General features: G+C 37.2%; 2 protein-coding genes across 5 annotated transcripts; one reads left to right on the forward strand and one right to left on the reverse strand.

Annotated features, from left to right (window-relative positions):
* Nucleotides 1-352: 352 nt before the first annotated feature.
* On the reverse strand, nt 353-2,623 carry LOC131311848 (oxygen-evolving enhancer protein 2, chloroplastic-like). The gene is made up of 4 exons (XM_058339441.1): nt 2,224-2,623; nt 1,638-1,870; nt 1,131-1,181; nt 353-758 (listed from the first exon to the last, which is right to left on the reverse strand). The coding sequence occupies exons 1-4, from the start codon at nt 2,474-2,476 to the stop codon at nt 498-500; spliced, it is 798 nt and encodes a 265-aa protein (XP_058195424.1). The 5' UTR covers nt 2,477-2,623; the 3' UTR covers nt 353-497.
* A 5,636-nt stretch (nt 2,624-8,259) lies between these two features.
* Nucleotides 8,260-13,279, forward strand: LOC131311849 (reticulon-like protein B8). Of its 4 annotated transcripts, XM_058339445.1 has the most exons (7): nt 8,283-8,429; nt 10,846-10,916; nt 10,956-11,078; nt 11,195-11,375; nt 11,477-11,618; nt 12,106-12,175; nt 12,931-13,279. In XM_058339445.1, exons 2-7 carry the CDS (start codon nt 10,856-10,858, stop codon nt 13,098-13,100), a joined length of 747 nt encoding a protein of 248 aa, XP_058195428.1. In that variant the 5' UTR covers nt 8,283-8,429; nt 10,846-10,855; the 3' UTR covers nt 13,101-13,279. The 4 variants fall into 4 exon arrangements, with proteins under 4 accessions (XP_058195425.1, XP_058195428.1, XP_058195426.1 ...); XM_058339442.1 differs by having other exon boundaries at nt 8,260-8,429; nt 10,846-11,078; XM_058339443.1 differs by having other exon boundaries at nt 8,417-8,493; nt 10,846-11,078.
* The last annotated feature ends 2,277 nt before the right edge of the window (nt 13,280-15,556 follow it).

The following is a 15,556-nucleotide window of genomic DNA, read 5'->3' on the forward strand; positions in this document are numbered from 1 at the left end:
TCCACCATAACTGTCCCTCTTAACCTCCACCATCACCGTCCCTCTTAACCTCCACCATAAGCACCACTACATCTACCACCACCAGGCACCAGTTCACCACACTACCTGCCGCCACCATGTCATTCATTATTTGGTCTACTAAGTATAATCATTTATGAATGTATAAGTCTAACTACAACAATTTTTGTGACGTTTTATTTTATGCATAGGTGCTAGCCTTTTAGAACTTATGTAAGTGCTACCTGAGTAATGCTAATATTATCTGATTTGCCACTGTCAGTGAATCAACCACTGTAGTTTTTCAGATGCTTGTGTGTTTGAGTGAGAGAGGAGAGGGAGAGAGAGCATTCGATTCCCGGTGTTAGGTTCCTTACTTTAAACGAACAGCACTGAAATTTGGGACGAATGTTCCAGAAATCCCAACCAAACACCATTTCTTGAAGATTTACGATACATACAAGCGGCCTCCAGTTTTACGTAAATAGTAGGAGTGTTGCTTAAGCAACACTAAAAGAGTTAGTTGTGCTCTCGACAAACTTCCTAGCTCCCTTGAACCATCTCTTGTCTCCGGCTTGGGCCTTGCAAATGTACAGCTTACCATCAGACACGGTGGCCGTTATCAATTGGTGCTTCCCGCCCTCATCTCCGTCAGCAGTCCTTGTCAACACCGTCAAGTAGTAGTAGGGTTTCCCACCGATCACCGGAGTTGATGTCTCCAATATGTTTGCCGTCGCCACCGCGTTAGGATCAAAACCACCCTGTCCAGTTCCAGTTCATAACTCCATAATCAGAAGAGGACACGACATGACATGACACGTTCATTTCAAGAATCAATGATGATGACAATGCAAAAATCCCGTATGTGATTGCATTTTTGTTACTGTTCTATATCTGTCACTACTTAGTTATATGCTTGTGTCAGTGCAAAATATTGCTGGAAATGTTTTTCGGCAATTCATTTTACCGTAAATAGACACCAAATCTTGGTTTTAGGTGTACCTTGAGAATTCTGCTACGTGATTTGAACACAAAAGAGATTGTTTTCGTGTATTTTAGAAAACATGGAGTGCTGAAATCATTTCCCTATGCCTTCAGAGAATTAACAGTTCATTTGTCACCAATCATGTTACCTCAGACACGGTCTTGCCAGAGTAGGCTTGTTTCCCTAGCAAATAGTCAACCTGCAAAGATTCACATAACCCACTATGTTAGCCACACATTTTGTGCTGAAGATACTCTTCTGGCTACCTCACATTTCTATTTATCGTGTGAAGAAATATATGAAAAGTATTGACACCATCGGAGCAAACAAAAAGGGTAGTGCACGAGGCTATCGCTACTGCAGGGCTGGGGAAGGGTTGAATGTTCGCAGCCAAGCGGAGAGACTGTTTCCGCAACTCAAACCTATGACAACTAGGTCAGATTGCCGGCAACCTTACAGTTGCACTGTGGCTGCGCTTCATACACCATCGGAGCAACGTTAACTCCATCATTTTGGTATTGTTCATGGCCAAATACTAGACTTTTTGTGCCAATTTAGCAAGTCCCAATTGGCAAATCCTCAAACCATATTTAAGCAGGAAATCATATAATTAGTTGAGGTCTGAGGGAGAAAGAGTGAGATGAGTAAGTTGGACCTTTGAGAGGAATTCTTCAGGAGAGCCAAAGTCAGTGATGGATTTCTTATCGGTTTTCGTGATCATAATGGCGACGTTGGTGGTGGTATCGAAGTTGTCCTCGTACCTCAGAACCTGACCTGGGTACTCCACCTCCTTGCTTGGGTTCCATTTTGATGGAATCTGAACCTTGAATCCATTTCCGTTGTATGGCAAGAAGTCTGTGTTTGTCTTCGGCTTACCGAATATATTTGCTGCATTTAAGTGACAGTAATAGTTATTAGCCAATCACTTAACCAAATAGAGTTCTATGCTGCAGATTTGGCTCAATCAGCTAAGTTCAACAATGGGACTTATCACTTTAGCCTACTTCAGTCCCTTGTAAGTTTGTAACCAACAGAGTACAAATTCACTTTAGCCTTCTTCAGTCCCTTGTAAGTTTGTAACCAACAGAGTACAAATTCCATTAGTAAGTTTATAAAGGCTTTGCCTCTAATCGAAGGTGTGATTGATCTGATTCCTATAAATTAGTCGAGTTGCATGTAAGTTGATTCATAAACATTGTGCAATAACAAGAAACAGACAAAGTAAAGGAATTAAAGAGTACCGGATTCGCCGTAGGCAGCGTCGGCGGGTGAAACCTTGGAACCAACGGCTGCAGCTCCAAGGAGCACGCCCAGCGCCAACCGCCGGGACACGGCAGCGGCAGCGGCGCTGTCTTCTTGGACAGCCTGTTTCTGGGCCCTGCAGATTAGCTGGCTGGTTTTGAGGCTAGGTAGAAGGCGCTGTGGTACCGATGGAGATCTAGTAGGGGTAGAGATTGCTGCATGGGGGTGCAAGAAACATGCTGTGGAGGCCATTTTCTCTGCTTATTTTTCTTCTTCTTTTTTCCAAGAAAGTGTGTGATGAAACTTTAATGAGGTATATGGGTTTTGAAAATACTGGGGCCTATGGGTTTTGTTTGTTCAAAAGGATATGTGGAGGAAAATGGGTTGTTTTGGATTTTGGGATGATGGGAAGATTGGGTTTTTGGTGATGTTGGATAAGGTTGCACAAGTTTGATTGGTGCCACGTGGCAGTAGGAAATTTGCACTTTGTTATGGTCCAATCTTTCGATGTCATTTCTCTCTCTCTCTCTCCAGGGAGCTTTCTTTCCTGGGGTGTCCGCAGGGAAATCGTGAGGTTTCCGCCACCGCCTATGGGCCTCGCCGATCGTTCATTGTTGTAATATAATTCAATAGAAAAATTGATCGGATAGCAAATTAGCAATAGATATATCGAAAATTGAATTTTGGTTTATAAGATGACGGTAGTAAACAATTTAAACCTACTTTTAAACCTTCAAATATTGGGGCAATGAGATTGGAATATCCTCTCACTGTAGATCCACTTGACATAACTTGGTTATCGAAATTGCAAAATATTAGTAGCATGCGTGTAGAAGATCGTCCATGCAAAATTTCAGTTTGATTTCGATTTCGACGTGTACACAATCAGAGGGCATTCATTCGAAAGAAAAAGAAATATGAGTTATTTCCTAAATTTAACTTGCCATACATCTTTCTTAGACAAACATGATTTGATGAAAAAACCATTGATACATGATTTGATCATATAACTATTAATTGATATAGTACGATCATGGTGGATTTCAGAGTGAAAATGTGTCTTACCAGAGGAAAGTTCCAAGTGAACCAACATTTGGCCCTGTTGTGGAGGCAGCATCAAGAGATGGACATAGGGTTAATAAAAGAGCATGATAAAAACAACTTTTATGAGGGTGTCCCTTCCAGCTTTGTTTAAACAGAAAAACATTTTTGGAATAATCTTTTCAATTGTTTCTCTTCTTGCAAAACTCGATAATGAAGTGGAGAACATTATTGTTTATTATGACCTGGAAAGGAGTGCACCTTTTCTTTTTATTTAAGACAAGTGTGTCAAATCAATTAGTCTTTATTAAAGATGAACAGAGTTTGAACGCTAAACGAAAATGCTTGGAATCGGATCATTTGACACTATTAAGAGCATCCACAGTGAAATAAGTAAAATAAAAAATTATTAAAGTTAATAATGTTGGATTAAAAAAGTACTCATATTGAAATAACCAAATTTAACAACTCATCAAATTTTGGCTCTTCAATAATCAAAACTAGCAATATTTTGTCAATAACTAAATTCTATCTCTCAATCATGTACCTCAACATTATACAAAAACCTTTTCTCTCAACAATGTTTTCAAAAAATAATTTTAAAAAACTGTAACTTTCAGATTTTTTTTCTGTTTTTTTCAAATACTTTTTTTTTTTTACAAAAAAACAAAATTTTCAAAAATTTTGAAAACTGTAAGTAAATAAAGTGTGTTTTTCAAAAAACTATTTTTGAAATTTCAAAACTCTTTTATAGAAAACTATTTTTTACACAAAATCTGTTTTTAAAAAATTGTATTTATTGTTTTTAAATTTCAAAACTATTTGTGTAAATACAATTCTTTCAAAATTGTATTTACAGTTTTTAAGTGAACAAAGTGTGTTTTTTGAAAAACTGTTTTTGTTTCGAAAAACTATTTTTTTTGAACTGTTTATAACATAAACTGTTTTTTCCCCCTTCAAAAACCGTTTTTTCAAAAAATAGGCGTGAAATGAAGGGAAAAAGTTTGGAGGGTTCATTTGTTTTGATTATGGACAAAAAATAACCAATGTGGGATTTGACATTGCTAACTTTAGCAACCTCTAAATGGATAATCAAAATTTGATGTGGCATATTTTAATTATTCACATTTGCTTATTCCACTATTGATGCTCTAAAACAACTAACTATATTGAATGGCTACTTTGGGGATAGAGTATTGTGTATATTGGTAAAGATAATACAAAGTCAAAATAGTACTGTTTTAATTAAAATCTTAAGAAGAAAGTAATAAAAAAAAAAAAAGTAGGCTATAGATTTCATATGACAAGCAACATACCAAAAGAAATAAACGAAGGGTAAAATAATGCACTAATATACTACTATAATCTTATAAAAATTAATGAAATCAAGTACCACTAACACTGGTTCAATCTAGTTTTGTATAGTTTTTTATGCCCCATATGTTGGATCTCTAAGGCCTGTTCTGCTAGGTTTAAGTATTTATTTTTTGCTTTATGAGAGAAGTCATTCTCTTATAATACATCACTTTTTTAATTTTAAAAAAAGTGCTTATTTTCCTAAAACATAATATTGTCAATTCCCACGACACCCCACTCCTCACTACTGTAGCTTTTCAAATGAAAAAAAAATAAAACAAGAGATTTTTTTGTTTGTGAGAAACAATAAAATGAGAGATTAGTTCGTGGTATTGGGGCGCCGCCACATGGTACTCCAGATTCCTTTTTTCTTCACACAATGAGATCTACGCAAGTAGAGTAAAGTACATTTGGTGTCTCCCTTATACTCTCATTCACATGGGCATGGATTTAATTTTTGTAAATACTCATCTCCCTCTCCAAGTCTCATAAGATAGAGTAAATTAGATTTAATAAATGAAAAAAATAGGATAAATTTCAGATACACCCCCTGTACTTAACTACACCCCCTCTATTTCATTTTTAATCACTCGCACCCCTTGTAATTAAGACTAGTTTGGAACTGTTAGCATTTCCGTCCAAAATAACGGAAAAGCAGGTAATGGCTTGTTGGCGGGAATTTTCCCTTCTAAAACATCTTCTCTAAGACCAAATTGATCCCAAAACCCATTTACAATGATAATTCATCCTTACCATTAATTATTGGTCTCGGACGGAGTCACGAACATATTTTACAAGTCAATTGGCCAGACATTTCAAATCTATGTGTTATGGATTTTTTCTTGAAATTCCGAGAATGAGGTTATTCTAAGAATAATTTATTTAGGGTACTGTGTAAATTTCATATTTTTCTGAGACCGAAACCCAGACAGTTTCTCAGCTACGCGTGTGCTCGGGCGTCTGAGACCACTTGCGCATGCAAGTACACATGTCACGCTTATAGACACATGGCATGGCCAATTTAACACCTAAAATTACACTCATGCATGTGTAAATATATTTAGTTATAACATTTTTTTTATTATCTTGGTAAAAACTAGTCAAACATGTATTTTAATTTTTGAGGGAGGGAGCTACGAAATTTGAAGAAAGAGGAGGAGGATGGTGTTCTTCCACCCCCCACCTCAGTTCCACCATGAGCCACCACCTCCTGTCACCATTCTCTCATCGGAATACTTATTTTCTTGCCGGTAACTTCTTAAACTTTCTTGACAGCTTTCTGGACCATCACAAATTCATATTTTGAGAAACCTTCTGCTATGATTCAATTTTTGAAGTCTTCATAACTTTTAAAGTACATTTAAAGATGAAAATTTTGATAGCAAGAACATGCAAAACCAATCAACAAAGAATTAGTTATGATTTTCGGAATATGAACTGATACACATGTTTCTAAATCTGGGTAGAGCCATCTTCTTTTTATTTCTGGGAACTATCCTTTTAAGTTATGAATTTGATATTTTTACTGAGAATAATACTTTACATTACGAAACTTTGAGAGTTGGTTTCAATATTTTTGGAGTTGAAATGAATTAGTTATGGATTTTCTACGAAGACATGATTGACTGTCCTGTTTTTTTGTAGAACACCTTGTTCTTTTGAAATTTGGACAATATTTGGTTGATAACTAATCTTTCAATTTTTACAGTAGATACATATGGATGTTACGCAAGTTTGGGCGCTGGTTTGAGTATTTTTGGACCTTATATGAATAAATTATGATTTTTCAAAGAAAGAGAATACGAATGGGTATATTTCAGTCTTTCCGTTACTTTGGACAGAAATACGAACAGTTCCAAACGAGTCTTAAGTACAAGGGGTGCGAGTGATTAAAAATGAAGTAGAGGGGGTGTAGTTGAAAAATTACCTAAATACAGGGAGTGTATCTGGAATTAACCCAAAAAAATATGAGTCCTGCTACCGGTACAGATTTTTGTGCACAGATTGTGCACAGATTTCGTTGTGGGGCCCACTACGGGTCCCACTACGGGTCCCACACAAATCATCCAAGCCGTTCATTAAATGTAAAATATTTTTTCAAGGGTCCCCGTAAAAAATAAGCTCAATCCAATACCTATAGGTGCTTCATCCAACCATCTAACTTTTCATTCAGATTTTCGGATAATGAAAAGTTATACGATTGGATCGAGTATCTATAGGTATCGGATTGAGATTATTTTTTACGGGAACCCTTGAAAAAATATTTTACATTTAATGAACGGCTCGGATGATTTGTGTGGAACCCGTGGTGGGCCCCACAATAAAATTTGTGCACAATCTGTGCATAGATTGTATGTGTGTGTAGCATTTCTGAAAAAATATAGTACACAATTATGATGGACATCACATCAACGTCCGGTGGAAAAAGAGTTTGGGGTGCAATACCTGTCGGTGCTGAATGATTTTTCTAACGAAACTGTTTGACAGCTCTCCAGGTTTTGGTCTAGGACATTGGCCCATTGGTAGGGTTTTTTCCCCATCCAAATAGGTTATTTGGTTGAACTCATTCCGACATTCATCATGTCAAAAAATTATATTAATCGAATATCAAATCAATACAAAGTTGCGCTAATTTTATTATTTGAACGAGTAAATTCAATATATTTTATCTATTTTATTAAAGATATGTGTTTTTCAAAATCGTATTTAATTGTTATGTGATGGACATTAGCTTTGTCAGTAATATTTTAGATGACCTCTAAAGGATGAAAAAGTTTGAAAAACACTTGCAAGTTACAAATGAGCAAGTCCAGTCGACCATGGATTCTATGCCGGCATCTCTTGCTGGTCTATTTCGACAGCATGTGTCGTAGAGCCTGTTAGTCTAAGTGCTTTGAATAGTAACTCGTGTCTTAGATTTTGATGATTTTGATTCATCCTTGTTTATTGTGATTTAATTTATTCCTTCCGGCTTTTGAAGAGTATGAAATTGCCGTTGATATAAAATAAAATAAAAAATTAGTCAAGTCCCTTTACGGAATCTGAGAGGATTTGAAAAACTTATTTAAATCGTTGCCCACAATTACTCCAAACTTCAAGAAAAACAAGTGGGCAGAACAAATCACGTGAATTGAAAAGTTCACTATAATGGTTGAATAAAGAAATATAACTGTGGGACCAAAATATGAGTCCAATTAACAGTATACTTTTGTCTGCGCACGCAATTTTGCTGCCAAATACTTTTCTCCGCCTCTTCCTCTCTCCTCCATATTCAAGGGTGTCGCTATTTGCAGCTTTTTATTTTCTTTCATAGTCCGTTAAAAATTTTCAATTATACTCGACAGTTAGTTACCGAAATTGAGATATATTTTCAGCATCCAATTACCGAAATATAATATTTTTTTCAATAGGTATTTACCGAAAATATATGTTCGGTAGCTGTTTACCGAAAGTTGAACATATTTTTGACATGTAGTTACCGAAATATAATTTTATTTTCAACAGCTATTTACCGAAATATTAATTATTTATGATTTTCAACAACCATTTACTGAAATGTAATGAATTATGAGAGAAAATAAAAAATTGCGAATAATTGCACCCATATTTAATGGTCACGCATTAACCACAGATACTTTTCTCCTCCTCTTCCTCTCTCCTCCATATTTAATGGTCACGCATTAACCGAAGAGAAAAGAAAAAAAAAGAAAAGCCTTTTCATAACTCTACCAAAAAAAAACACCCCCAATTTCCTATACTCTTATCTCTTCCCTAATCTCTCCAGAAATCCAGTCTTTTGGACTATTTGGTTAGTTCTCTCTCTATTTCTCTATATTTAAATCATGGGTATTGTTTAGATTTCAGTAAAAGAGGTATCTTTCCAAGATTCATCCTGGTTTGAATTGCATTTCTTGGTTGTGTTTGTTTTCTATCGAGTGTTTGTTAACTTGGGTAGCTTTGCTTCTGTTTGCATTAGTTAACTTTTATGTAGTTTTTGGCTACTGGGTTGTTCAATTCGTTTACATCTTTTGAAGCCATGGCTTTGAGATGTACTAGAGTTTCTTTCTTTCTTTTTTTCCGATGGTCGAGGTATCCCGGTCCGGGTAAAGGCAGATCATCTACGTCGAGACTCGGGAATTCACAAAGAAATTTCTTTCTTGGATCTGACCTCACAGTTCTTATTACGTGGGGAGCAAACCCACCAACTAACTAGACTAGCCCTTAGGCTACTAGAGTTTCTTTCACGTGTCCTTATTTGTGTTTAGTTCATGATTTGCTTGTGAATGAGTAGCTATTTGTTCATCATTCTTGGCCGTTCACTTGGTGTTTCTGGGTTTACTAAAGTTGATTTTAGTGTGGTTGCTGGGCTGTTCAGATTCTTTAAAGAAAAGAAATTCGATCTTGGATTTGAAAATTGAAATGCTTGGGGGTTTTGGATTTCTACAAGCGACTTTTCACAACCCCACTACTCTGATCTTTCTCTGTAGAAAATTTTCAGGCTTGATTCTGTATTGGTTTTTTATACTTCTTATTTATCTTCATGGTGTCAATTATCTTCACGGTCTGTGGGTTTGGCATGCTTTATGGTTTCCTAACTTATGTTTCCTGTGTACTTTATGTCGACGGTGATTTTGATTGGTGTCCTGATGTCATACATTAAGATAACTTTACTTGATTTCCTTGTAGAAATGTCCCACACTTTCTCCTGAAACCCCACATGTCCTTTTAGCTGAATGTGTATGTTGCGCACTTATACATTCCTACTCTTAGTAGCATTGACACATACACAACACTCGTCTTTGGCATGGTGATTTCCAACAAATGCCAGACAAGACAAGTTATTTTGTTCAGAGTAAGGAAATCACACCAAAGTTCCATGTCACATCTCATGAAGTGTTGAAATCATATGGCCCTTGCGTAGCATCGAAGTGTAACCAAACCAAACCAAACCAAACCAAACCGAGCCTTATGTCCCAATCACTTGGAATCGGCTACATGAATCATTTTCCTCTATTGAGCTCTGTCAAGAGCCACTTGTTCACACAAACCCATTATACGCATATCTTTGCATACAACAGAATCTAATGTTAATTTAGGTTGACCCCTCCCAGTAGCATTGCTACCCAAAGCTATCCTATCTGCTCTCTTAACTACTGCATCTCCTGATCTACGGTAAACATGCCCAAACCACCTTAGCCTATTTTCCCTCAACTTCTTCTCTATAGGTGCTACACTTACCATCTCACGAACCGTTTCATTTCTAATCTTGTCTCGTCTAGTCTTACCACACATCTACCTCAACATTCTCATTTCCGCTACATTCATCTTGCTCACCTGTTATTTCTTAATAGCCCAAGATTCTGTTTCGTAAAGCATTGCTGGTCTTATGGCAGTTCCATAGAATTTTCCTTTCAATTTTGTGGGTACCCTCTTGTCACATAATACGCCAGTAGCACTCCTCCACTTGAGCCACCCCACTTGGATCCTATGGGTCAAATCATTGGCAATCTCTCCGTCTTTACTAATAATTGAGCCTAAATACCTAAAATATCACTCTTTGGTATCTCTTGGTCTTGGATCATCACTCTTTCTTCATGCACACTGCTGGTACCACTAAATTTGCACACCATATACTCAATTTTATTCCTACTTATCCAAAAACCCTTTGATTCTAATGCTTCCCTCCAAATTTTTACTTTCGTATTAACGCCTCTAGCGGTTTCATTTACAAGGACAATGTCATCTGCAAATATCATACACCATGAGATATCCTCCTGAAATTATCTAGTCAATTCATCTATAACTAAGGCAAAGAGGTACGGGCTCAAGGCTGACCTTTGATGCAAACCTACAATGATTGGAAATTCACTCGTTTAAAGGATAAGTGTCAACAGGTAAATGTCATCTCTTTTGCCAGAATTTAAAAGCATACTAAATGGACCATGGAAGCTATTCACCTTTTGGTCTTGTTACTCGGTGATATCTACATTGAAGAGGTCAAAATGCAAGCACTTTTGCGGTTTTCCACCTCCTATATTTTCTTTGTTTGTCCATCTGCAATGTTTTATTGTTTCATTGTGCACTGATGTTCTTGTATCCAACTAAAGTTAATCTGCATTCAGCTAATAGTCGTTGCTATCTTCAAGAATCGAACCTTTTGCTGTGTGAATTTTTGAGATTTAGAACTCATTCTGTAGTGATTGTTTCACTGTCCTTTTTTGAAGCTTGTGAACAATGCCTGAGGGAATAACGCCTGAGAGTCTTATGAACAACCTCGTCGAAACAATTGCTGATGGTGTTTCGAAGAAGAAATCTGTGTCCTTTTTTCAGGAAGATGAATCGAAGAAGAAATCTGTGTCCTTTTTTCAGGAAGATGAATTAAAGACAGTCGGTGCTCAGTTCAATAGACTGTTTGGGCGCCAAAAGCCAATCTATAATATTTTAGGAGGTGGAAAATGTAGGGTGTTTTCTCCCCTGATGTGTTTTATTTATTTATTTAATTATTTTAATTATTTTTGGCGTTCACTTCCATGGTTTCTTTCATTACATCTCATCCTGACATTGAACATGCAGCTGCTGATGTGCTGTTATGGAGGAACAAGAAGATTTCTGCAGGTGTCTTAGTTGGTGCTACAGCCATCTGGGTGCTCTTTGAATGGCTTAATTACAATTTTCTCTCATTCCTATGCTTTGGTTTGATAATTGGCATGATAGCTCAGTTTGTTTGGTCAAATGCTTCGGGTTTATTAAACAGGTGATTGAACCATCTAAAGTTTCACTGTTTCTCGCTTCCCTCTTCTGGGTGCATTTGCGCTTAAACACCCAACTTATAGCAATCTTTCTCTGTGTAAACAGGTCACCACCCAAAGTCCCTCGCATTGTTCTGCCTAATGAGTTATTTATCAACGCTGCCAAGTCAGTTGGTGCTGAGGTTAACCAAGCTTTGGGGTTTCTTCAAGATGTCGCATGTGGAGGAAACCTTAAGCAGTTTGTAGTGGTATTCTGATAGCTATAATTTTCTTCAAGAAGTTCCAGGCTTTTTTGAGTTGTTAGCTATATCATTGCAAACCATTTGATTCACCCCCAACCGCAAGTTGACATGGGTTATAACTTATATGGACTTGGGTGTGTATATCGGGTATGGTTACTTGTGAACCTATAATCTCAAGATGTAGATACAGGTATATCTGTAGCCAAAAGTTTGATGTGGATACATTTGTCTTCCATCATATCCCAACATAAGTGATGTTACTTTCCCTTCAAAAAGTTGATGTTTAATGAAACTGGGGAATGGTTACTCCAAGTACTGCTAATTCTGCAATTTGCCTCACTCTATAGTATTTATCTCAGCATGAAGTTACTTTCTCACCTATCTTCCATTGTTTTGTATGTTAGGATAGCAGGGAAGGACATATTAGTACTGGAGTTTTGTTTCCTTTTACTTCATGGAAATACCTGAATTGACCCCTGAGAAATCCCTCCAGGTTGTAGCAAGCTTGTGGGCTGCTGCTATTGTTGGATGCTGGTGCAATTTTCTGACTGTCCTGTATGTTGGTGAGATATCTTACTACATTGTTTGAAGTTTTGTTGTTGTTATGCCGTGAAGTCTAGGTTAACTGGATAGCAGGTTTAAAAGATTTGCTGTCAATTGGTGAAACTCAAAAAAGTTGTGTGTGTTTTGGGGTGCTTTGGAATTCTTGCATATAGTTTTTTTCTTGATAGCCAAAAAAGGGTGGAGGGGACGACCAGGTGTAGTAGCCCTCCCGTGGGTGTGACAATAGGGACTCTTGACCCGTGGTGGATTCCGGAAGGGACCAAAGTGCCATAGTAACTAATGCCCCACCCAAGGCGGGCGGCCAGTAGGCAGAAGACTAGAGTACAGGGTTGAGGGGCATCGTTAACATCACTCAAACCTTCCAGGGGCCACACCCTGTAGGAGTGACCCAGTGACTACTAAGTCACCTCCTGGGGTGGTCTTTAGTATAGTTAATTTGGTAGGTTATATCAATACCCGTTATCTTTGCTGGGTAAATTGTAAGGCAACTTGGATAAACGTAAATTGTGAAAGAGAACGAATTCAACTTAAGTCATCGTTTATATTCCTGTTTGAGTTTCATATATTAAGATGGTTTATGACTTGTTGAGTTTAATTTTGGAAAGAGGTTTGTGATGAATGGATACCCATTTCCTCAAATGCTTTAGTGGCAGCTTAAGCACGCGATTCTGAGTAGATACAAGATGACTTTCGCAATATACTGTTCTTCTATACGATTTTTTTATTTCTTCCTTGTGCTGTTTAAATTGCGTAGGCTTTGTTGCTGCACACACGCTGCCCGTTCTGTATGAGAGGTATGATGACCAAGTTGACGGGTTCGTGAACAGTGCCCTCAATCAGTTTCAGCATCACTATCAGAAGCTGGATGCTGGTGTCCTTAGCAGAATTCCCAAAGGAAAGCTTAAGGGGAAGAAATATGAATAGAAATGTCTGCTTACCATCTGGATCATCATCAGCAAATTCAATGTATGGCTATTAAGTTGAGTTGTTATTCTTGCATGTGCAAAATCTTAGAGACCGATTTCATGGTAAAACTATGAATGCCTAAGTCGTTAAACTTTCTTTAGAGAAACTCTCTGGATTTATATAGGGAATTTTTAGCATTCTGATCTTCTGAGCATTTACGAGAAACCAACTGACCCGTTTGGGTCACCAATAGTATCAAGTTATCAACACTTAAACGAAAACACCATAAGGCGGCACCAGTAAGTTAAAGGAAATTTGAAGTACGAAACAACACAATGCTTTGGCTTCTTGTTTTTTTTTTTTTTTTTTTGAGCTCTGTCAAGATTATCGTCTCTAGCAAAACTAGATCCTTCCAAGAATTCTGGGAAATCGCTCTTTTGACCCATTTTTTAATACATTTTCCGGAAAAACCACCGTCTAATTCCTTTTCATTTCTTGGGGACCGCTGACTGGCTTCTGGTGTGGTTGGAAATAACAAGCGTTTCAGGTATTGATTATATGAAACTTCCAAAATACAGAAAACATGCGGAATAGATTATTGCATTCAATACTTCCTTCTAGCAAAGTCTTTTGCGAAAAATTATTTGGTGCTCCTAACACCTTTCTCCACAACATATTTATGTGAGGCCTAGTACTAAGTATATGAATCTCAAGATCACTGAATAACTACTTGATTTTTGCATACCTATTACTCCCTCCGTTTCATTTTGTTTGTCCTTTTTTGATGTTCGTGTCAATTTTCAATTACTTATATTATATTTTCCAAATATGAATTTCCAAAACTATGTAATACTCCCTCCGTCCCTTTTTTTGTGTCCAGTATTTCATTTTGGGCTGTCACTTAATAAGTGTCAATTTTGTAAAGTTAGGGGAGGTAAAAGTTGGTGTATTGTCTATTTTGTCCCTAAAAGTAAATTTTATTTTGAAAAGTTAGTGAGTAAAAGTGTAATGATGATGGGTAAGTAGGGAAAGTGGAGGAAAAAGTTGATGTGAAATGTGTAATGATGATGTCTTTTTAATAAGTTGGAGTTACGAAGTAGGACATTTAAAAAGGGACGGAGGGAGTATAGATTTTGTTTGATAGTTCTCGATTAAATCTATAATATAAAGTTTTCAAAATCTTGATTTTTTTTTTTTTTATAAATTGGGACATATAAGCGTTTAAAAAATAATACAAATAACGAAAATGGAAAAACATAATGGGATTGAGGGAGTATCAGGGTTTGGGGTATGGACGCAAGACATTTATGGACATAAAAACATTGAAATGTTGGGATTTGGACAATATACAAAGGAGTTTACCTTTTGGTTTTTGGACTTGGGCTATTTTTTTACACTTTGCTTGCTCGCATATGGATCTACCAACTATAGGCAAGTTATTAGGCAAAAATGACGGTCAAGGATGTGTTTTTGATAATTAATTTCCGCCTAGGATATTTTAGTATTAACAAAAGTTCTTAGCATGTCCTTGACGGGTCCAAGTTATCAGAGATGGGGTTCGGTTGGGTTTTCATGGGCTAAAATCTTCGGGATTAGGACCAAATTACTCGTGGGACTCAACAACTGGGCTTCGGGTTGAGCTGGACTTCAAAACCTCTGACCCAAACCTTATGCTACTGAGCATTCCCTGCAAAGCACTGCCGAGCGGCCGATCTGGCCATTCATTTTCGGCTCGGATTGAATTTGAGCACATACTAATTTGAACCGTCAATTGTTCGGTTAATATCCAAGCCATCGATTGCTAAGATAAATGGCCGGATCGGCTGCTCTGCACCCACTTTGCAGGGGGGTGCTTGGCAACATCCCAAAAAGGGATTTGGTAGGCCTATGGCCAGACTAAAATTGGGCCTAGGCGGGCTTCAGGCCACTGGGCCTCTTTATTACCCTGGGGCTGCATATCCAGACTCGGGCCACATCTGAAGATTTCTAAACTTAACTCCTAATTTCCCTGTTTTTTTTTTTTTTTGATCCGCATCCTAATTTCCCTGTTTGATCGGGGTTTAGTTCCCTTCGGGGTCCATCTCTCATACTCGACTGTATCACTATCTGTTGGTCTCACCACGAGTTTAAAATGATGATTTGAATCGTTCATATCATAGATTGCGTCAAGTAAAAATGTATGAAAAAAATTGAAAAATCAAGTTGATTGGATCTTTATAAGTATGTGAGCAAATCATATTCTGTTTCTCAAAAATAGATGGAAAATAATAATTTAAACATAGATTGTATGTTTCGCCAAACAAAGTAATAGTACAATTTATTCAAGTATCTATTTATGTCGAACCAAGTTGATTTTTGTTCATATTTCTGGACGGTAAAACCTACGTGATGAGCCGATTGAATCAACAATTTAGACTCGAGACGAGACAAATATGAGAGTGAGGAGAGGTATGGTGAGATGGGTACAGAGTGAC

This window comes from Rhododendron vialii, chromosome 12a (genome assembly GCF_030253575.1).
Source record: "Rhododendron vialii isolate Sample 1 chromosome 12a, ASM3025357v1".
NCBI classification, from domain to species: domain Eukaryota; kingdom Viridiplantae; phylum Streptophyta; class Magnoliopsida; order Ericales; family Ericaceae; genus Rhododendron; species Rhododendron vialii.